This window comes from Malaclemys terrapin, chromosome 11 (genome assembly GCF_027887155.1).
Source record: "Malaclemys terrapin pileata isolate rMalTer1 chromosome 11, rMalTer1.hap1, whole genome shotgun sequence".
Taxonomy (NCBI): Eukaryota; Metazoa; Chordata; order Testudines; family Emydidae; genus Malaclemys; species Malaclemys terrapin.
Genome location: NC_071515.1, coordinates 3,985,273 through 4,009,452, shown reverse-complemented (window position 1 = coordinate 4,009,452; position 24,180 = coordinate 3,985,273). Strand labels below are relative to the sequence as shown.

Below are 24,180 nucleotides of genomic sequence, written 5' to 3'. Positions count from 1 at the left end.
ACTACAACAGTCTAGCGTGTGAATACAGGGATCCTTTCGGAGTTTCTTCTTCCTAAGTTTCCCTCTTCCAGTTCCTTCTTCCTTTTGCACCTTCTCTTTGCTTTGTTTGTTGCGGCCCCTATGCGCTCCCCTCACCCAACACAGATGTCCCTTGTCATCTTCATCAAACCATTTCTCCCCCAAAGCTGCTGCCATGTTGTCTACTGCCTTGCCGGTGGAAGCCAGCAGTAGGCGGAATGAAGAACACCCCAGGAAGAGACAGACAGCCAATGACTGTATTTGGTGCAGCAATCTCTGTTAGTCAGATGGAAAAAAAGTATAGCAATTTTTTCACCCTTCCATCCCACCTACTCTGTAAATGCCAAAGTCTCAGCAGTTCCTCATTTTCAATTTTATTTATATTTACTCCTTCCCACAAGATTTCTGGTTTTTCAGCAAATCTTTTAAATATTAAAAATATATATTTTTAAAAAATAAAGTAATGCTTTTTCATTTCATCCAGGAAAGGTAATAAAACAGACTAATTACTGCAGTTTCATTTTCTGACTCACTCACTATCTAGCACAATAGTTACATATTTGTCTGCCAACAATGCAGGAAAGATGTTTAAATCCAAACCCAAATATACAATTTTCATTTCTAGATTTCACAAAAATATTTCTATTGACTTTAAACTTTTAGAAACTTTTTAGTTTAGAACCTAAATTGATCTGATAGTAACTCTAAGGACAAGTAAGTTTTTAGATATTTAAGGGCTATTTCCAGCACATGTGGCCTGTACTACAATAAATATTAAAATTGGGCTTTTCACCCTCCCTGTTTTCTGTAAAATATTTTCTGTCATTTCATGACAGAAATTATTCTCAGAGTAGAGCTTTGTGAGTTCAATATTCATCAGTCACTGGACTAATGCATCCTTGCAACTCTTTTGCCTTCAATAGATACTGAGAACTGGATTAGATTAACATGTTTTCACAGTATAATGAAAACAGATCCTTAAACTACACCATTTAAATTGTGAACTGATGCAATCCTAAAACATTACTAGGGGTTCTTCTGTAGACAAAATTCTTAGTTAAGTTCATAGCAGTGTTGCTGTAGCTCTGTTGGTTCCAGGATATTAGAAAGACAAGGTGGGTGAGATACTATCTTTTTACTGGACCAACAGCTGTTGGTGAGAGACAAGCTTTCAAGCCACACAGAGCTCTTTGGGTCTTCTACTTCAGGTCAAAGACCTGAAGAAGAGCTCTGTGTGGCTCAAAAGCTTGTCTCTTGCACCAACAGAAGTTGGCCCAATAAAAGATAGCATCTCACCCACCTTGTCTCTTTAGTTATGTTCAGGCATTCATTATGGGTTTACGAATGAGTAAACCTCCCACAAGCAAAAGTGTGTCTCCCTGCGGTGTGAGAGGGCTTTTATTTTTCTTTAAGCCTTCACAGGAAAGGCACAGGGATGTATACATTACACTTTAGTAGGCAGATAATTACATTTCTGAGCATAATACAGTGCAAATGCAGTCTTACAAAAGTCAAATGTAGCAGCAGGTGATTACATTTGGATGATTTGATTATTCTGTAATCATAATCCTGATTTTATGGGTATCAATGAGACCATAGCTATTTACTAAGAATTACTTTGTGGAAAGAGCCAGAGACTGAGTTTACAGGAAAGAAGGAACAGGAGAATCCCGATGGCAACTGCATTTCTCAAAGGTATGTACTATAAGGTGGGACAAGATTACAGTGTTCCCTCTAATTTTTTCCATCCATTTGCGGAATAAATTTTGTTATGTGCACCAAAGTATGTGCACGCCAGTAGAAACAAAAAACCTAGATATAATATATATTTTTAAAAAGTTACCATAGGGATAATTACTCCAGCCAGGACAGGTTAGGCATTTTAGAACTCACTACTCAAAGAATTAAATTTAAGTGTAAGAGAAATAAAAATTATGAAATGCACAGACAAGTCAAAATATTAAAATAACCCACTTTGAAAGAATAAAATTACAGAGACTATATGTGCATTGCAGGAAGTACCAAGAAGTAACAACAACAATACAAATATGTGTTGGGAAGTGAGTGAGTGAGTGTGAGAGAGAGAGAGAGAGAGAGAGTGTGTGTGTGTGTGTGTGTGTTGGCTGCTGGGGAAGTGTCTGAGACATGCCGTGCACTGTCTCTTTAAGGCACTCACTGAAAGCTCCCCTGCTCTGCGGAGATGGGGACATGGGAACTGGGGAGGCGGAGAGAAAGACAAACAGACGGACAGAGAGAGAGAGAGCTGGCTGCTGGGGAAGTCTCAGAGACCGTACACTGTCTCTTTAAGAAAGGCACTCACTCACTCCCTGCCTGGAGGCTGGAGTCCTTCAGATCTCAGCAGCTCCAAGTCCTGAGCCAGACTGTCCCCTCTCCCCTGCTCTGCAGAGATGGGGTACAGTGGCAGGGGAAAAGGGACATCCTGACATTAGTGCACCACCTACCCCTGCTCTGCACAGCCAGCAGGAGGGTCGCAGGAGCAGTTGCAAAAGCAATGTGGCTGCAAAGCAACGGGCCAGGCTCCACCTTCACTCTACACACCTGTCCCCAGCCCCTGAGATGGGCTCCGCCACTTACCTGGAGCTGTTCCCTGCAGAGCGAGTGTCCCCGGGGGCTGGTAACTCCTCCCCTGCCCTCATCCCCCAGGGCGCTGGGGGGATCAAATGTAAAGGCACCAGGGCGATGGGTTCTTGGCCAGACACTGGGGATTGAATGGTTGGGGCTGGGAAGCAGGGGGAGCTGGGCACATGCTGCTGGATGTGCATGCTCTGCTAATCAATTGCGCAGTACTTGAATCTCTCCTGAGCAGCTGCCCGACTGCACAGCTTAGCGGGAACAGAGGACAAGACATGCTTTTCAAGATCCCTTGGAGCATGGTTTTATTAGCTGCTGCAGGAGGTTGTTTATTTCTGATCTTAAAGTCACAAAAACACAATGTGCCTTGGCCCTTCACTTCACTTCAGAGCTGGGCTCCCAGCCAGCAGCTACCACTCTCCAGCTGCCCAGCTCTGAAGGCAGCACCACCGCCAGCAGCAGCGCAGAAGTAAGGGTAGCAGTACTGCAACTCCGCCTACAATAGCCTTGCAACCCCTCCCCCCAACTCCTTTTTGGGTCAGGACCTCTACAATTACAACTCTATGAAATTTCAGTTTTAAATAGCTGAAATCATGAAATTTACGATTTTTTAAATCCTATGACTGTGACATTGGCCAAAATGGACCAAGGACCAAGAATTTGTTAGGGCCCTATTTATAATATTTTAAATATAAAAAAGTGTTTATAATTCATAGGGGTGGTTGCACTCAGGTTTGCTCTGTGAAAGGGGTCACCAATACAAAAGTTTGAGAATCACTGATCAAGTTAGTATAGTAATTATAGGAATGACAAAAGGGAAGACATAAGTAGATTGCTAAACCTGCAACCGTAAAATCTAACGGCAGCAAGGAAGACATTTACGGTGCCCTGGGTACACAAACTCTATGTATCACACTGACCTCTACTTTAAGAAACCATTCCAACTTGATATTTACATTAGTAATGTACAGCTAAGAGATAAATTAATTTAAAAATTAATCTGCTTTAAGGCTAAATACTGAAGTGTTTGTCAAACTTATCAGATGGGACATGTTACTATATGCAGTACACATCTGAAGTTGATGATTTAGTTAGGCTAAATGCCATACACTATCTCCGCATGTAACAAACTTCCTGTTCAAACCCCCATTTTATTAAATCTCTTTCTTTGCTATAAGTATAATACAAGAATAAAACCTTAAAAATACCACTAGAACTCTGTTGATGTTTTACTACTCTACTGATGTTCTACATATATACATCGCAACTAGCTGACCATTCAAACCAATTTCATTTGTGGGGAGTGTACTCTTCAAAATACAATGCCTCACACAATTAGAAGCAGCTATTACTATAATTCAACCCCTTTTTAAAAATCTGAAAATATATCTGTACTGTTACAAGCATCAACTACTGTTATATATGAGCTTCCCACAATGCAGAACAGATGTTTAAATCTTAACTTAAAATATATAATTTTCTTCTTTAGATTTCACAAAAATATTTCTATTGACTTTAGGCTTTTACATACATTTTTGGTACTGAACCTAAACTGATCAGACAACAACTCTTTAAGGAAAAGTAAGTTGTGTGACATTAAATTTAAGGGCTCTCTCCAAGACCTGGCACGTGACAAACACTGAAGAGAATCTCTCTCCATTTCTCAATTTGTTTACTTCTGCTTATAGTCCATTTCACTGTTTTCCATGCATAGTACAATGTTTTCCTGTTTGCGTAGGTCTTTCACACAAGAGGGAAGTGGAAAACATTTCAAAAATTGGAACATGATTCTAAAACCACAAAAATTGGTTGGAATGGAGTCGAGGGGAACAATAACTGAGTGGCAGTTGTGGAAACTGAATCTACCATTAACTCTTCTTCAGAGTCAATTCCAAATTGATTAATCTTCTTTAAACAATTTACAGCAATAAGAAAAAAATCAAGTTAAACATGAATAAATTCAATCATAAAAGCAGGGTTTTTAACCAGTAAATTCTTCCTTCCCCACTGTAAAAATTCCCCAGTGGTAATGATATGAACACAAAGCATAATCTTGATATGACATATGCATGAGCATGAAGCTCAGAATGGAGCCCGCAAAATTACTACATTCAGTCAAAATTATCTATGATGAGATTCCCCTCCATCCCTCTTTACTAGACCGTATAGCAGAGGTGGGCAAACTACGGCCTGCAGGCCACATCCCGCCCGCGGGACCGTCCTGCCTGGCCCTTGAGCTCCTGGCCAGGGAGGCTAGCGCCCAGCCCCTCCCCTGCTGTCCCCCCTCCCCTGCAGCCTCAGCTTGCCATGCCACCTGCGCTCTGGGTGGTGCCCAGACAGGCTGCTCTGAGTGGCATGGTAAGGGGACGGGGGGGAAGAGTGGGTGTTGGATTAGGGGCAGGGGTCCCGGGGGCAGTCAGGGGACGACTGGATGGGGCGGAGGTTCTGGGGGGGGTCAGAGGACGGGGGGTTGAATAGGCATGGGAGTCCTGGGGGCGGGGGTTTGGATAGGGGTCGGAGCAGTCAGGGGACAAGGAGCAGGGAGGGTTGGATGGATCGGAGGTTCTGAGGGGGGGACTCAGGGGGTGGGAAGTGGGAGGGGGAAGATGGGGGCAGGGGCCCTGGCTGTTTGAGGAGGCACAGCCTTCCTTACCCAGCCCTCCATACAATTTCAGAACCCTGATGTGGCCCTCAGGCCAAAAAGTTTGCCCACCCCTGCCGTATAGGGAAAGTGCATTTTGTTTTGTACATCTTTTGATCCTGTCTGAGTTCAAGATATGTATCTTGACATTTATGACAAAACAACTCCACTGTCCATATCCCAGTTCCAAGTAACAGAACACTGACACTGACATTTCCATTTTCATTCTTCTTACTAAATACTGTCTCAACTCTATTATTCAAGGCAGATGGATGTTTTGCTCCCCCAAGCTGTATAATTAAATTGTGGGTTGGTATTACAAATGAAGAGAACTTGTAAAGTCTGAAAAAGATTTTGTCCAATACTATCCATTTTTAATTAAAAGATGTATACTTTATTCCTTCCTCTTCCAAATGCTTACCTTAAAGAGAACGTTGTCAAATCACACACATATTCTATATGCAATATAACAGTAGCCTATCAAATTATCAGAAAACTAGCAGCACTAAGTGAAATAAGCCATGCGGGCTAACAGTGCAAAGGAATAGAAGCCAGAAATTTCTCTCTCTCTAATCCAGGAAAAAAACCCAATATGCAACCTTGCACAAGTCACTTTACTTGTGCCACAGAGATGCACACATGAAAATTAGATACAAATAAGGACTAAAATTAAAATTGGGTAATGTATCAGAGCTAGGGTGACCAGACAGCAAATGTGAAAAATTGGGACAGGGGGTGAGGGGTAATAGGAGCCTATATAAGAAAAAGACCCAAAAATCAGGACCATCCCTATAAAATCGGGACATTTGGCTACCCTAATCAGAGCAGATCTCTCCTTTGTAAGTTAAACACTAGAAAGTCTTGACAATACTTTCCTTTGGATTTCTTCCAATTCCTCTTACCATAACTAATTTATGTAGGCTTTACTGTATTTGTCACATACTTTCATGTAATTCCATTTTAGTTTTCCATCATTAAGTGTTGATCTTTAATTTACCCTGAAGCTTGTCCTTCTTCACAAATAAGCACCATTTCACTGTAAAATGATGCTATGAATCCATAAAAACATTCCCTTTTCAGCATGCAATGCCTTATGTGACCATTTCAGAAATAGGCTTGTTATGAACATAACAGAAGATATATGAATTCATAATTGAACTTTTTTCCAATCCTTAGATGGACAATGCTATGGAAATGTAAAGTATTTTTCTCTCTTTCAATCACATCCTTTGATCTTCTTGCTTACTATTGTTATGAGTAACAACTAGGATTACTGTAACTAAAAGATTAGATTAAAAACTAATTTCTCTGTTTTTCCCAGTTTATTCATATAGTGCATTTACCTGCACTTTCTCTTTTACTTCCAGTTTTGGGAGTCTTTCACAAAGTAACAGAACAGTCAGTCTCTCTCTCTCTCTCATCAGGATGCCTATGGGGCAAGCACAGTACCTAGAACTATTAGTTCTGCTTTTTAAATATTTGACTAGATTTCAAGCTGCAAATCTCTCTTCAACAGAATGAAATATATGAGAGCACATGTGATGAAAAGTAAGATTTTGATATACTTCAAAAAATGCAGCTGAATAAAGTGTCTTTATGATCCCATAAGCATACACATTATACTTTTATCACTGACCCTCTGGCATGTTATTCTTAAATAAATTTAAACTTTATTATAAAATTTAATTCTCACAGTATTCTTGCAATCCCCTGGCCTCTTTAAATCATTCAAGAACAATCTGTCTTTGGCCCAGTCCTGGGAAGCACTGACCATCTTGAACAATCAGGCACTATCAGCAGTCATGACTCATGCAAAAGCTGGTCTTCAAAAAATGAAAATATGGTAATTCCAAAAAGTGAATTCTCTCTTTCAGCTGAAGTTGATGGCTTTCAAAAACCTGAACAGGAAAAGTTATAAATGCCATGTTTCCAGTCTCTGAGAACTAGCCTGTGCTCACAGTTTGTCAGTTGCAAGGAACAGATGCGGAGAACAGCACACAGGTGGCTAAGTAGAAGGGGAAGAGTATGTGGCCTGGTCTACACTACAAAGTTAGGTTGACATAAGCTGCTTTACATCGACCTAGTTATGTACGTGTCTACACTTAAATCTGTCTCCCACCGATATAAATGACCCATTTCAACGACATAGTAACACCACCTCCCTTTGCGGCACAACACCATGGTCAATGTACGGAGGTCAACACACCTTGAGTGTAGACATTGCATTACTTACGTCAACAGTCCTCCAAGCAGCTGTCCCACAATGCCCGACACTGTCCAAGCTGGTCACAATTGTGAGTTCCACTGACAAGGTCATGGAGACTGGAACCCCCACACCTCCCCACATTTAAAAACCCCATAAGTTTAAATTTATTTTTTTTTTTTGGGTTGTCCAGCTTGGTGAGCACACCTCTATCTGCTCTCCAGTATTGTGCACATCTGCCCAGCTGATCATACTCCAGATGCGCTCCTGCCTGGAGCAGACAGGAGATACTGGATCTCCTGGGCCTGTGGAGAGAAGAAGCTGTGCAGACACAGGTCTGAACCAGCCACAGAAATGCAGACATCTATGAGCAGATTGCTTGGGTGATGCAAGAGAAGGGGTATGACAGGGAACAGCAGCAGTGCCATGTAAAAGCAAAAGAACTACCACAGTCATAGTAGAAGGCCAGAGAGGCCAACAATCTGGTGCCCAACCGCAGACCTGCCGCTTTTAAAACAAGTTGGATAGCGAAGACCCTATCACCACCCCGCACACCACTGTGGATACCTCCAAGGAACCAGAGTCATAGGATGCCTGCCGAGAACAATAAGGTGGTGGTAATGGCAGATGAGGAGTATGAAGGACAGGACCTGTTTTTGACTTGTTTTACCAGTCCTGCCGGATGAGTCCAATGTAGGGGAAGGACTCTTGGGTAAGTGTGTAGATAAATTTTCGACAAGAACGGCACCCCCAAATTAGCAGGATGCAGCTTTTGACTTTTCATTAATTTTCTCGTACTAGAAGAGGTAACGGTACAACAGAGTTGCTATCAGCTTTTCATTCACCTATAGAGTTAGGCAGGACAGGCCATGTGGAACAGTTTATGTGCACACGTCTCTTCCTTGAATTCTCAGAGCTCTGAATGAAACTTCCATAGAGGTACATTGCAATCCTCTCCCAAAGGTTTCTAGGGATGGCAGACTTATTTCTTCCTCCGCGGTAGGACACTTTCCCACACCAGGAGGCGATAACTTCAGCAGGCACCATTGCAGTACACAGGCTAGAAGCATACGAGGTCGAGCGGCTTCAGGATGCCAGCAGTAGCTACGTTCTCTCTGCCATTGTTACTCTCAGGGGCGAGGTATCAGCTAACACCACCTCCGGTGGAAAATGGTGCCGATATTCAGTGCCATTGTTCTATACTCAGTTTCATGCAACCAAGCAATTTCCTTCTTGTTTCCCTAACCCGTGGTGGATCATTCTCACCATGGCTTGAGCTGAGTGTGGCACTGGGAATCAGGAACTCCAAAGCAGAAGTGTCGAGAACACGGCCTTGTTTAATTAGGGGAGCAAGAGTAGGGGGAGAGGGGGAGGGTTCTGAATCTTAAATTTCACTTTTTGTTCCTACTATCCTGACAATGGAACCTTGGTGTGTCTTATCTGTAGCTGCGGCCATTGTAGCCTTGAGGGGGGACTCCCTCCATACCAGCAAAATGATTGACCCAGGTGACAAGAAAACAGAGGATCCGGGAGGATGTGTTCTGCAAGACCCTGCAAGCCAGAGCTGCATCACACCTTAAACAGAGGACCTGGAGGGTGAATATTGCAGGTTGTATAGAGACAGAAAGAGTGGACAGGAGAAAGGCACAGGTAAGGGAGAGGAAGATGCACCAAAGCATAATGGGGCTTCTCCGACACCAAACTCAGGTGTTGCAGACTCTTGCAAAGCTCAAAGTTCAACAATCCTTGGCTTGACTCTCACTGCATTCTGTGAAGAACTAAAATATAGTGCCTCCCTACATCCCTTCTGTCATGAGTAAGGCCCTCAGCTGCACCTGCTCGGTACTTCTGATGCCCTAACAAACCAGCTAGGCTGCCTCATGGACTGCCCTGCCTAACTGGCTGAGGAGGCCAGCAGGCCAATTCTTAAACCTAGCAGCAGTAGCTCGCTGGCTGCTCAATGCACATGCCAATGGACATTCTGCCTCCCTTTGCTTGACTTTGTTCTTCACACAGCGCACAGTCAACCTGTGGAACTCCTTGCCTGAGGAGGTTTTGAAGGCTAGGACTATAACAGGGTTTAAAAGAGAACTAGATAAATTCATGGAGGTTAAGTCCATTGATGGCTATTAGCCAGGATGGGTAAGGAATGGTGTCCCTAGCCTCTGTTTGTCAGAGGGTGGAGACTGATGGCAGGAGAGAGATCACTTGATCATTACCTGTTAGTTTCATTCCCTCTGGGACACCTGGCATTGGTCACGATCAGTAGACAGGATACTGGGCGGGATGGACATTTGGTCTGACCCAGGATGGCCATTCTTATGTTCTTATGATTCTCCAAGCCCCACTCCTGCTTTGCTCCTCCACTGCTCCAGCCCAGATTCTGCCCTGCATCCAGCTTTGTTCCCATCCTGTTCCAACCTTGCTCCTGCCTCTCCTCACTCCAGGTAATCCAGTTCCAGCCCTCGGCTCTGACTCCTGACTTCGACTCTGACTCTGACTCTGTCTCAACCCGTTTCTCTGACATCCGGACTCCGATTACTCGGCCTGATTCCTGCTCCGAACCAATCTGCTGACACCCGCTCAGCATTCCTCATGACTTCAGGGCCAGCCTGCCTACCCCTACCACTCAACACCAGGGAAAAGCAAGGGCAACAGCAGCTTTACCTACAGTGACAGCAACAGTTGATGTATGCACAGCTACAATGGACATCCGTGTTCCTTCCTCTGGTTTATTAATTAAGGTTCCTACATTTTTTTAAGTTAAAATGTATTTACTTTTAAATTCGTCAGATTATTTTTTGAATCAGTTTTTGTAGTGAATAAGACGCTTGTGTTTTTAAAGTTATTCGTCTTTATTAGTTTATAAAACATGATGTATGACTACTGCTGGCAGTGAAAGTAGTGCTCTCACTACATATTAAATGCCAATAGGGATCATGGGGGACCCAGCTCCCAAGTAGTACACTCACTTCACCCTGGATCACTGCCAAACACTATCGTTGTCATAAACGTACAGCAACCCCAACCCCAGCCCCCCAACATTAACATGTGCATGGTCATTGATATAAACACAGATGTGCAGCAAGCACCACACAATTTGTAACAGACCCCCAAACTGCTGTCCCAGGTTGAGTACAATACACCACAGCACATAATTTGGCTCGCTGTTAAATTACTCTTTCAAAGCCTACTTGAACCACATAGCTGTTTGCTGAGCTCATCTGATAGCCCTTGTATCTGGCTGTTCAAACTCAGCAGACAGCGGCTATGCCTCTGCCCGCCACCCCTGCAGCAAGTTTTCCCCCTTTGCTTCCCAAATATTATGCAGGACACAATCGGCAGCTATAACCTTTGGGACTGTTTTCACATGGAGATCCAATCTGGTGAGTAAACAACGTCAGTGCCCTTACATTCGACTGTCATTCTGCACATGCTGAGCCTGTAGTTGAATCTTTCCTGGCTGCTGTTGAGACGGCCAGTGCACAGCTTCATGAGACAGGGAAGAAAGGGGTAGGCTGGTCCCCCAGGATCACTCCTGGCATTTCAACATCACCAATGGTAATAATCCATCTGTGGGAAAGATGGTTCCCCACTTGTAGCTTTCTGAACAGTCCTATGTTCTTAAAGATGTGAGTGTCATGCACTTTCTCTGACAAGCCAACATGATGTCTGTGAAGAATCCCAGGTGATCCACCAGCGCCTGCATAACCATGGAAAAGTAACCTTTTCTGTTGATGTATTCTGTGGCAAGGGCTCTGGGCCAAAATGAGGATGTAAGCGCTGTCTATTGCTTCACCATAATTCAGGAAACCCATAGCTCGAAAGCCATCAATTATGTCCTGTTCATTCCCAGAATCACAGTCCTGAATAGCAGGAGACAATTAATGGCCCTGCGCACATGCATGACAATGTCCCATGTAGTGGATTTCCCCCCCCCCCAAATGATCTCCTACTGACTGATAGCAGTCTGGATTGCAAGTTTCCACAGTGTGATCACCACTCCCTTCTCCACTGTTAGTGCAGCTCTCATTTTGGTGTCCTTGAGGTCGATTCCTTGGGCAAGTTCAGGACACAGATCTAGGAATGTGGCCTTGTGCATCTGAAAGTTCTGCAGCCACTGCGCGTCATCCCAAACCTGCATTACGATACGATCCCGCCAGTCAGTGTTTGTTTCTTGGGCCCAGAAGTGGTGTTCCACCATTTGCAGCTGCTCCATGAATCCCACCAACAACCCTGAATTGGTTTTCTCTCTGTCTCACCACCAACTGACCGCCAAAAAATTGTCATGTTCCCTATGATTCTTCTTGAGGCTCTGCAAATGCCGTAGGATCATGCATGCTGTGCTCGAAACACAAGACAGCTGTGCAGTTTCCATGTTTCTGTCAGAGAGGCAGACAGTGACAAGTCATGCCTGGGTTCATGGGAAATTGAAAATAGGCCGGAAAATGATGGGATAGAACACTGCATTATGGGAAATTCACCCCTTGCTCCCACGCACCCCTGCACGACTCATTTCTGCCCCACCATGCATTGCCAAAACTACCCAAAAGACAGTGCTGCACACTCAGGTATCTATCCTATCTATGTTGATGCTTTGTGCATCAACATGAGCACTCCTGGTGAGTACATGCTGCACCGACACAAGGAGCCAAGTAAGCATGTGCACAAGTGATATAGTAACCGCGGTGGCTGTATGCCGACATAACTTGAGTCAGCAAAACTTTGTAGCATAGACACGGCCTAAGACAAGTTGCTATGGCAAGAATGTTACATTCAGCATTCCTCAGTGGGGAGGCGGGGGGGAGAGGGGGGACAAAAATGCAGAGCATCTTTTAGGACAATTATTTCTGCCCTCTGTTTCATTTACCACAGCCTGCTCCCTCCATCACTCTTTATCCCCACTGTGTACATCTGCCTCATCTCTGCATTTCTCTTTCAATTTATGTTAGTTTCTATTTGGTCTCCATTTTTCCCCTCATAGCTTCTCTTCCAGAGCGGACAGCTTGAACTACTACTCCCCGTTCTCCTCTACTCTCAGACACCTAATTCTTCTAATCCTGGGCTTCGTTTCTGCTCCTCAGTGAAAGCCCCAAAGAACAGTCTCTCTCAGGGATTTTAGGCAGCAGATCTCTCCAAGTTCTGATCTGTTCCTCTCCCCAAACCTCCTGTTTGGCTCCCAGATATGGCAATCATTATGGAGCTCTTAATTGTGCTACACCAATTGCAGAAGCAATTAGCAGGGGAGAAGCCACCATCAATTACTGCTTATCAGCCATGACAGCAACCACCAGTGGCCAGAGGGTAACACAGCTGGAAAACAATATCCCTAACTCCCATAGAATTATTTCCCCCTGTAAGATCTTCAGGATAGGGGCCATCTTTTTGTTCTGTGTTTGTACAATCCCTAGCACAAAAGGATCCTCCTAGTCCATGACTAAGGCTTTTCATCATGGATATTTTTAGTAAAAGTCATGGACAGGTCACGGGCAATAAACAAAAATTCACGGAAGCCTGTCTCTGACTGTGACCTGTCTCTGACTTTCACTAAAAATATCCCTGGCAAAAGGGGTAGGCGGGTTGAGCACCCACTGGTACTGGGGCTCCCGGGTCCCCCACCGCTGCGGTGCGTGGGAGCTTGGGGTTCCCCTGCCTGCTGCGGCTGGTCAGCTGCAGGGTCCCCCCACCAGGGCAGGTGCTGGGAGCTGCGTGGGCAGGGCTGGCTGAGAGCTCCAATCCCATGGCAGAAAATGTCACAGAGGTCAATGGAAATCACGGATTCCCTGACTTCCGTGACATAATCGTAGCCTTATCAATGACTAGTATTAGCATTAATAATAATATTAACCGTTGCACAGGGGATTGGTCAAAGGCAAGCCTACAGATAGTGACCAAAAGGATGGGTGAGAAGCCCCCTCATTTTTAGCAGAACCTTTTAAAACTTAAGTTAGAGAGGCCATCTTAACCTCCTATATCCACCAGTGCATCCAAGAACAACTGATTATGGTAATACCTAGCTGATAAGAATAATTCTGCTAAAATAATCAGTTAGTGGTGATATTTAAGTTATTAGATGTTAAGGTTACCACCTCCTTCATATGCTGTCTTCAAACTCATTAAGATCTCATCTAGACTAGAAAAAAAGGTGATCATTTGAAAGCCACACTATCTAGAATGTTTTAATTAAGTGCTCTTTAAAATGTTGTTTGCACTTAGTGTAGACAGTGTTTAAAACCTTTAAAAATCAGGTTAGGGGCCATGCCCCTGGCCAGCTATGTCCCAATCTACATCAGATGGCCAAAATGGCATCTGGGTTATTTGTGACAGCTGGTTGATGGCTAGATATTTTTTAGGCTGAAGTGTGATTAGTATGTTAATGATATCCAGTTCCACTTCTTTGACCAAACACAGATTCTACTGTTTCATTCCTTCCCCAAAGCCTGGCCAAAATAGACACCTACATGAAAATGAACTGGCTGTGATTATCATGTCAAGACTGAAGTGATATCTTGTTGAAAGTGTAAAACATCTAGTAGAATGGGCTAGATGTTGCACCAATTAAAGGAATGCCCACCTATCACCAAAATACTTTACAGTCTGGGTATCCTGTTGGATTCATCACTACTCCTGGATTTTGAGGCCTTGTCTGCACTACAAAACATATGTTACTGACAAGAAACGTCAGCAACAGGTAACAGATACAGTTAAATTGTGTTTAATACTGGTTCAGCTACACGTACAGACAAGGAAAATGGTGCTGAACATTGCTTGCTCCTGCCTATCTACACTCACAGCATCTGTAACCTGAATTTCAGCACTGGTTCAACATCATCTCTCGCTGACACCCATTGGGAACAGGGAGTATTTATTTCTTGCACTGTAGACAATACGTGAAGCAAAAAACAATTGGATCACTGCCATTAATGTACACAATTCCCAGTAGACTGATCACTCGTTCCTGACATACTGTGCAAGTGGAAAACCTCCAGGCTAAATAAATTAAGGTAATTGTTTCTACTTAGGGCTCCCCATAAAATTCACCCAGAACCTTTGGCTTGAGCATAGTGCAGCTGCCTGAAGTTGAGTACAGGGTGAGTCATCATTGTCCCCTCTAAAATAGAAAGAGTTTTGAAGAATGTCTCACCATTGCTCAGACTGGTTCAGCTGAACTGTTGTTTGCAATGTTAGAAGCCCTAGAGTATACAGGCTTTTGGCTGCCAACAGTTTATCAGTTCCCTGTCAATTAAAATTTGCTCCCTGCAGGTCTAAATAATAAAGTGTGAAAACCACATCCGCAGCTGAAACCCCATCTACACTAAGGCTCATCACACTGACAACACCTGGCCAGCTGAATTAATGTTAACAGTGGGAAACTTTCCAGAAATGTACCTAGTTTAGACAAGACCTGTGCAATGAATGTGCTAGTGAATTATCTTTTACGCCTCAAATCTTCCAGGACCCAATTACCTGAAAGACTCCCCCTCCACCTGTACCCACAGCAATAGTTAAGATCAGCTTGTTTGTTCTGATGTTGGTTCCCTTGATGGCCAGCACACCCATCCCCCAGAATTTCTCCCTCTGGACCAGTTCAACTCTGGTCGTGACTCTGGTCATTTTATTTAATAATTGGTTGCTGTGGTTGAGATTTGTCTGCTCGTTGCTTTTAGTTCTAATTTTAATTGTCAGTTTGGGATTTGTAACTTGCCTAACATTTAGTTTACTAAAGTTTGTTAGTGATGGTTACAGCAACGGCTATATCTTTATATCACTTTCCCACTGACTGCAGGAGGAAGAATATGAATATATATTTCTACATTTTTGTAATTAAAGTACATTGTTGCCATTATAAAGCATGCTATGAAAATTCATCTGACAGAAAATGAAATGTTTAAATATAGTATTTTACTCTCTTGTATTATAAGTAGTGATTAGAATGTACTTTATACTACATCACCATTTTCCTTTAACACACAGGGCACATAGAACCACGCTTAATGCTAAACTGCAAAGCAAATAATAAATCCACATTTTAACTCTTTCAGCTAGATGCTCTTGGCAAGCTTTTTGAGAGACCTGAACAGTGGTCACAAGTATCTGTAACCTGAATTGAAACCTCCCCCCTACCCGGCTACACAAATGAAGGAAGATAGGCCGTGAGGAGAATCTGAATGTGGACTACAGGAGGATGCAAAATTTACAACCAATCTATTCCCTGCTGTGCTGTTATGTGACAGAATCTAAGCTTTCATTTTAAAAGACAGGTTTCTAGCACCATGGTTGGGAAGTAACATGCCTAACACAAAATGAATATAAACTGATGTGCTGAGGTCAGTTTTGAGTAATCCTGAAACAACGGGACTGAGAAATATGAACTGTTGCATTTGAACAGACCACGGAACTTCACTATGACAACTTACAGGTCAACGTTGATAAATTCACTGCTAATTGTTTTTAGCAAGAACATCAACCTAACCAGGTTATCCATTATTATATTATAGTGAAAAGCTGTGTAGTGTTGCAAGGATGTGGAAAAGAGGAGTTAAGCCACATCCCACCCTCAAAATGCCAAGTGCTTTGAGATTTTAAATGCAATATCCTGTACCACATAAGATTTGGCAGCAGGAAAATTTGTATCCATTTTAATATAAAAATGCTATACTGATTTTATTATTCATTTTCATATTTTGTTCACTGGCCACTGCCTTTTTTCCCATTTACATAGAATTGCTGCAAAATTTTTAGTTTGCTGCAGCAGAAATCTGCAGAAACTAGGGGATCTTTCCACAGACTGATATCCAGCTCGCTGCAGTCTACAAAAGCCCCTCTGAGATATCAATAAGATGTCGATTTTTTTTTTTTTTAATTTTCAGCAGCACATTTCTTACCCACAACTTTCCGTTGACCCAAAATGGGCCGTAGCATTAATGTCTGTTGAATTGGCTATTTCTTTTTCATTTCAAAGATAGTAATGTTCAAAGATTTCATTTAATCATAGTTGAGAAGTCACTGAGAATTACCTCCATCCATCACTTACTTTCAGAACGTGCTTTCCTGTCATAGCCAGTTACCTATATTTCTGTTAACAGAGATATTTTCCTTCCAAATCAACTTAATCTTCTTGTCCAGTTTATTCAGTAATACTAATGTTGTCACCATATAATCACAATTGATTATTTGATGACTGTGATGTCAAACACTGGACTTTAGCACTAAATAATATAAAAGAATGGTCTATTTACAGAACTTTTTTTTTTTGGGCATTACTTGCACCTCAGTGGCTACTAGTAACACGAAGTTTGAACTCAACATTTCAGTGGTTGAATCTCAGATCTGGAGATTACTGCTTATATAATATACAATGCACAGTAATATGTGTCCAAATAACAGTAATAGTAGTATTAATACTTAGCTCTTACATAGCACTTTTCATCAGTAGATCTCAAAGTACCTAAAATCTGTAATTGTCGTATGCATGTCTCTCTCACCAACAGAAGTTGGTCCAATAAAAGATATTACTTCACCTATCTTGTCTCTCACAATCTTTAATGCATTTAACTTCACAATGCCCTTGTGACATAAGGAAACCCTTTTAAAAACATTGATATAAACTCCTGTGTACAGAATTTAGTTTTGTCAGTTGATGAAGTAACTATATTTAATGGGACAGCAAATCTTTTAAACATAAGGATCAAATACCTTTTACAAGCAATTTATCTCTAATAGACACTCTCCGAGTAGAATCAGAAGCTGGGTTGGATGTACGGGGCCCTTTGACACCATCATCCCGCTTCAGTTTGCTTGCCAGCGTTAGCATTACTGCTATCTTCAACCTGGAACGCAGGCATCAAAATAAGATTAGTCACTACAGTTCAAAGTGCCAGATAAAGTCACAAAATAGTCAAAAGTTTCAAATTACAACTAAATGTAGAGCCAAGTGGTATCCAGGGTATCCTACTGACAGCTTGTCTACACTTGAAAGGCTACAGCAGCATAGCTTCACGGTTGTTGTGCTTCCATGTAGATGTTACCTACACCGACAGAAGGGGTTCTCCTGTCGGTGTAGTTAATCCACCTCCCTGAGGGGCGGTAGCTAGGTTGACAGAAGAACTCTTCCATTGAGGTAGCATGACCTACATAGAGACTTAGGTCAGCTTCACTATGGTGCTCAGGACAACTTGAGACAATTTCGGGTGCAAATACTAAGGAGTTGACTTTTAGTGCATTAAATTATAGTGCAAATGATTACAACAGAGATAGTTCAAAATAGTTTTAACGCATTCAGTAGATTTCACTCTGATTCCAATGAAGTTTCACTGTGCTAATCAGCTAAAATATACCACTTCTTGAGGTCATTGGCTCCACAGAATATGTTTCCTGCTTGACCGTGGAGGGGGTGGGGTGGGGTGGGGTGGTCACAGACTCTTTTTAAGTAATTACAAGCATTAAAGGGTATTTGCATATCCCTGGAAGCTAATATTCTATAGCTGCTAAGTACTGCATTGAAAGAGAATCCTCATCAGTTCTGACCGCGCAGAAAGGGGAGAGGGGACTATCCCCTTGTAGGGAGGGATAATATGAAATCTCCATTTTTGCTGCAAATGCCCTTAGCAGGGCGTGAAGAAGAGACACTCCCACCAGGCCCTCCCTCACACTTGCCAGCATTCCAAACAACTAAAGTGGATGGAGACACACCACTCCGATACACGGTGATGAGGGCCATCTAAAGCCTGGTCGACAGTAGAAAATTAGGTCAGTATAACTACATTGCTCGAGGTGTGAAAAATCCACACCCCCGAGACAGCTAAACTGACCTAACCCCCCCATTTAGAAAGTGCATCGTGGGGTGGTGGAGCCCTACAGCCTGGTCTACACTTAGAAGGTAGACTGACATAGCTACACTGGGCAGGGGTGTGGAGGGAAAAAAACCAACACACCCGTGAACGATGTAGCTATGCTGACCTCACCCACTGTATAGATTCAGCTATGACAATGGAAGAATGCTTCCATTGGTCTGGCTACCATCGCTCAGGGAGGTGGTGTTCCTATATTGACTGAAAACCCCATCTGTCATGCTGGATGTATCTATACCGGGGTGGGCAAACTTTTTGGCCCAAGGGCCACATCTGGGTATAGAAACTGTATGGCGGGCCATGAATGCTCATGAAATTGTGGGTTGGGGTGCGGAAGGGGGGGAGGGCTCTGGCTGGAGGTGCGGGCTCTGGGGTGGGGCTGTGGATGAGGGGTTCAGGTTGCAGGGGGGTGCTCCAGGCTGGGATCAAGGGGTTCAGAATGCAGGAGGGGGATCAGAGCTGGGGCAGGCGGTTAGGCTCCAGGCAGCGCTTATCTCAAGCAGCTCCCAGAAGCAGCAGCATGTCCCCCGTCCGACTCCTACGCGTAGGCGCAGACAGGCAGCTCTGCGTGCTACCCTGTCTGCAGACACCGCCCCTGAAGCTGTGGGGGTGGTGCTTGGGGCCGGTGCAGCATGCGGAGCCCCATGGCTGCCCCTACGGGTAGGAGCCGGAGGGGGGACATGCCGCTGCTTCTGGGAGCCACGCGAAGTGGGGCAAGCCCCGGACCCCACTCCCTGGCGGGAGCTTGAGGGCCAAATGTAGCCCCCGGACGTAGTTTGCCCACCCCTGATCCATACTATCGAGTTATGCTGGTATAGCTATGGCTACCGCTCTTCTGGCATCATCTTTATAGTGTAGACAAACCTTAAGCATCTGGATAGATACAGAGGCCCAGCCACGGCTCCTAAGATAAGAAGTGATCATTTTGTTACATCAGTCTTCCCTTAGAGGAATTGATGAAGATTTCTGTGATACATCACTATGGACACCTCCATTGTATGAAGGCATATAAAGGACAGTGCTTGAAAATTACACACACAAAACCTAATCAATATGCTAAACAGCCAGAAGGACATTTATGCAAGACCAATGGTAGTTCTAGAGAAATTTGCTCTTTGGTATGGGCCAGGACCAAAGCCTGGGGAAACGACACGCTGTAAGACTTTGACTTCACTGGAGGAAAACAGATGTGTTCCTACGTTAGTAACTTGACTTAGATTATCGCAAGGTAAAATTCTAGAGAAGGCAAAGCAGTTTGCCATTTTCATACAAGTTAGCAAATTGAGTTAAAACTGGAAAAATAGGAAGAGGAACAGTTAAGTAGGGCCTTAAAGATATTCTTAAGAAACATGAACTTATAGTGAAGAAGGACGAGCCACTTGAAGTATTCATAGGCTTGGTAATATGGTCAGAACAAAAATAGAGCTAACGTAGGCGTCAAGGAGGCCGCTAAGGCAACATTAATTATAATATAACATGAGGGACTTGATGAGAGATTTTGCTGTGTAGACTTCAGCTCTGTACCTGTATGCTCCATTCTTGTGAGCAAGCGGTAAAGTAAAATTTGTCATTCGTGCACCAGCTATTTCACTTTCTTAGCATTTATACTACATAATAGACAGTCAGGGAAAAATTTTAGGCCTGCAATAGTACACCTGTAAAAGCAGTTATTTTTCAAAAATCTGGGGAGAAAGTAGTATGGATCCAGGCTATGATTTATATGCCAAACTTTAGAAACTCAAAACGCCATTGCATTAATTAGGTAATGAAGACCCACAGAAAGAGAAATGAAGGCATTAAACAAGAACAAAATGGAAATGTTGAAAAGAACAAAATATAGCAAAGAATTGAATAATAAAGTTAGAAAATCACAAATCATATTTGTGGCATATTATACTGATAAGAAATGCAAAGACCTTGAATGCACTGGACGTAGTAGTGTCTAAATCTGGTCCTGAAATATCCACTTACCTAGGGGAAATATAAATCTTGCTTGGCAAAGTGAGCCAAGCTAGGACGGGAAACCACCAATTTCACCTCTCTGGAGGGAGGAGAAAGGACCAGAGAGCAGCCCAGGGAAGAGGAGAGGAAGAACAAGGAATGAGTGGTACGGGCACTACTACTTTTTCAAGGAGTAAAACCTCTAAGGATGGAGATTCCACCACCTCCCTAGGTAACCCATTCCAGTGCTTCACCACCCTCCTAGTGAAATAGTTCTTCCTAATATCCAACCTAAACCTCCCCGACTGCAACTTGAGACCATTACTCCTTGTTCTGTCATCTGGTTCCACGGAGAACAGTCTAGATCCACCCTCCTTGGAACCCCCCTTCAGGTAGTTGAAAGCAGCTATCAAATCCCCCCTCATTCTTCTCTTCTGTAAACTAAACAATCCCAGTTTCCTCAGCCTCTCCTCATAAGTCATGTGCTCCAGCCCCCTAATCATTTTTGTTGCCGTCCGCTGGATTCTCTCCAGTTTTTCCACATCCTTTTTCTAGTGTGGGGCCCAAAACTGGACACAGTACTCCAGATGAGGCCTCACCAATGCCACATAGAGGGGAACGATCACATCCCGCGATCTGCTGGCAATGCTCCTACTTATACAGCCCAAAATGCTGTTAGCCTTCTTGGCAACAAGGGCACACTGTCGACTCATATCCAGCTTCTCATCCACTGTAACCCCTAGGTCCTTTTCTGCAGAACTGCTGCCTAGCCACTTTTGTCCTAAGTGAAGGACTCTGCACTTGTCCTTGCTGAACCTTATCAGATTTCTTTTGGCCCAATCCTCTAAATTGTCTAGGTCCCTCTGTATCCTATCCCTACCCTCCAGCATATCTACCACTCCTCCCAGTTTAGTGTCATCTGCAAACTTGCTGAGGATGAAATCCACGCCATCCTCCAGATCATTAATGAAGATATTAAACAAAACCAGCCCCAGGACCAACCCTTGGGCACTCCGCTCGATACCAGCTGCCAACTAGACATGGAGCCATTGATCACTACCCGTTGAGGCAGACGATCTAGCCAGCTTTCTATCCACCTTATAGTCCATTCATCCAATCCATACTTCTTTAACTTGCTGGCTCCTAAATGCCTTTGAGGAACTGGGCCTTAATGTCCCCCAGACTGCATTAATAGGGGCAGAGCAGGAAGTGTTCAGAATTTGTTAACAGGGGGAGGAGGGGAGAGAAGAGGGCATGGAGAGAGGCCAGAATTTATTTAGAAGGAACAGAGGACAGAAGAGCCCCCAAAACGTGTTAATTTGATCATGTGGGAGAATCCAAAAGGATCAATTGATGCAGGAGAGAAAAGCTGATGTATGGAGATGTGTAATTTAAACAGGGCAGGTGGTAGCTGGGAGCTCTGGTGAGTTGGCAGATTCAGGGCTTGTCTACACGGAATTGCTCTAATTAACTCTGTCAGTCTGTCCCCAAGGTTGGGGGATGCCAGTGTCAGTCAGTCTGTCCCCAGGGCAGGGGAGATAAAAGGGGGCAGTGTCTGTCCCTGTGGGAGGGACAGGACAGGGAGGCAGAGTCCATCCCTGGGCAGGGGGAGGGGAGGAGAGAGGCAGGGGGTTGCGGAGGGGGCAACATCCAATGTCCCAGTGGGGGCAGGAAGGGGGACGAGCATCTGTCCATCCATCCCAATGGGGGGGGGCAGGGAAAGAAAGGGGGCCAGCGTCCCTCGGCCTGTCCCCCTTGGGAGGGGGGAGAGGGAAGTGGGCAGCGTCCCCCGGCCTGTCCCCCTTGGGAGGGGGGAGAGGGAAGTGGGCAGCGTCCCCCGGCCTGTCCCCCTTGGCGAGGGGGGGGAAGAGGGGGAAGGGGGCAGCGTCCCCCGGCCTGTCCCCCTTGGCGGGGGGGGGAAGAGGGGGAAGGGGGCAGCGTCCCCCGGCCTGTCCCCCTTGGCGGGGGGGGGAAGAGGGGGGAGGGGGCAGCGTCCCCCGGCCTGTCCCCCTTGGCGGGGGGGGGAAGAGGGGGGAGGGGGCAGCGTCCCCCGGCCTGTCCCCCTTGGCGGGGGGGGTGAGAGGGGGGAGGGGGCAGCGTCCCCCGGCCTGTCCCCCTTGGCGGGGGGGGTGAGAGGGGGGAGGAGGCAGCGTCCCCCGGCCGGTGTATCGGGGGGGAGGGGCGCTGGATGGCGCCGCGCCGGGCGGACTCACCTGGGCACCGAGTCAGGTCCCGGCTGCAGCGTCCCCCCCCATCCCGGCCTGCCCGGCCCGGCCCCGCCCCGCGGCCCGGCGCTCCCGGAAGTGGGGGCGGGGCCGCTCTTTCAACACCAACTTTATTAGCAGCCGTCGCCGCTGCCGCGCGCCAGCCCCGGTTAGCTCCGCCCCCTCCCCCCCCCCCCGCCGCGCGGCGCCGGGTCTCGCCTGGGAGAGGCGCGGGGCGTCACAGAGCGCAGCGGGGGCGCGCCCCGGGAGGGGGGGTCACAGAGCGCAGCGGGGGCGCGCCCCGGGGGGGGGGTCACGTCTCCCCTAGGCTCGGCTCGGCCCCTTGCTCCATCGCCTCCTTGTGTCTGTCCCTCCACTGCAGGCAATAGAGACCCTGGGGCCCATCCCCCGCTCGCCCCCCGCTGTCCGCTCCACTAGCTTGTCCGGGCACGACCCTTGTCTCCACTGTCACTCACAGCCTGGTTCCCAACCACGGGTCTGGGAGCACGTTTCAGGGGATCTGCCGGAATAAACTAGAGATCAGGGCAGGCCCTGGACTTGCTGGGGCCCAGAGCCTGAGCAACAAAGCTTTGAGGGGCCCCCAGTGTCGTGGGGCCACGGGCAGTTGCCCTGCTTGCTGACCCCTAATGCACCGCGGGCCTGGCTTTTAAGCTACTGGGTATGCAGAAAAACAGTTGTGGGCCAAGGAATTTGTAGAGCATGTTGGGGGCCTCGGGAAGAAAACAATTGAGAACCCTTGAATTACAGCAACCTCAATCACCTTCTCCTTCAAGTACCTCCTTGCTTGCTCCCTTGCTGCCTCTGAGGCATGATGAAAACTCCCTGTCAGAATCTGTAAAACTGACCCTTTATCCTCTCATAAAACCCTCCTCAAAACCAACCTCTGCTGTGATGCCAACAAATCAAACCCATCAGCCATTGGCTCCACAAGTGATGACCTGAGATTTCTGTTCTTCTACTAAGCTCTCTTTGATTTATTGTTACCTTATCCTACCAACGCACCTCCACCATCCTGGCATGGCGATTGTGAGCTTTCTGCGGCAGGAATTGTCCTTTTCGTTATATGCCTATAAACTCCTTGTAAAATGGGACTCTGACCCTCAACTGGAGTTCTTAGCTAGGACTAATATAGTTACCTCTTTTGACCCAAGCGGCTAGCCAAAATTGTAGGGCCCTAGGGGTTGTTCCAGTTAGAAGGAGAAATTGATGATGGAGCAGGGTATCTGATGTAATCATATTTGTTGACAGAATGTACAAAATCCTGTTTCCATGAACACAGCAGGAATCAAACAAGAAACAGGGTCTTTGCTCTCTTACAGCTCCAAGCCCCATTTCCAGTCAGCAAAAGCTCTCTTACATTGTATAACAAAAAATCTGAAAAATCCTCACCCTGAGCAACACAGTTATATCAACTGAACTCTGGTGTAGTCAGCAGTCTGTCAACCAGAGGGTTTCTCCTGTCGACATAGCTACTGTGTCTCATGGAGGTGACAACTACACCAACAGGAGCAGTGTAGAAGCATCTTTGCTAAAATGCTGCAGTTGGACCAATGCAGTGTTTTAAGTGTAGACCCGTCCCTAGCTTTTCTCAGGGCGAGGTTCCCAGTGCTTGTTCTGAGTGTGCCCTTGGTTTTTCTGCCCCTGCTTTCTTTTAGACCCACAGTCTTTCACAAAAAAATAGGCAGAGCAACCCATCTGCCCACAAGTACC

The 24,180-nt window shown here is 45.3% G+C and overlaps 1 protein-coding gene across 2 annotated transcripts in view; it reads right to left on the bottom strand.

Moving 5' to 3' along the window:
* Positions 1-22,566, bottom strand: part of UBE2F (ubiquitin conjugating enzyme E2 F (putative)) — a 131,111-nt gene extending 108,545 nt beyond the window's left edge. For both annotated transcript variants that reach the window (XM_054044032.1, XM_054044033.1), the window contains exons 1-2: positions 22,459-22,566; positions 17,151-17,284 (exon numbers count right to left, since the gene is read on the bottom strand). In XM_054044032.1, the coding sequence (XP_053900007.1) occupies positions 17,151-17,268 (118 nt within the window). In that variant the 5' untranslated portion in view covers positions 17,269-17,284; positions 22,459-22,566. The remainder of the gene's footprint in view (positions 1-17,150; positions 17,285-22,458) is intronic.
* Positions 22,567-24,180: the final 1,614 nt, after the last annotated feature.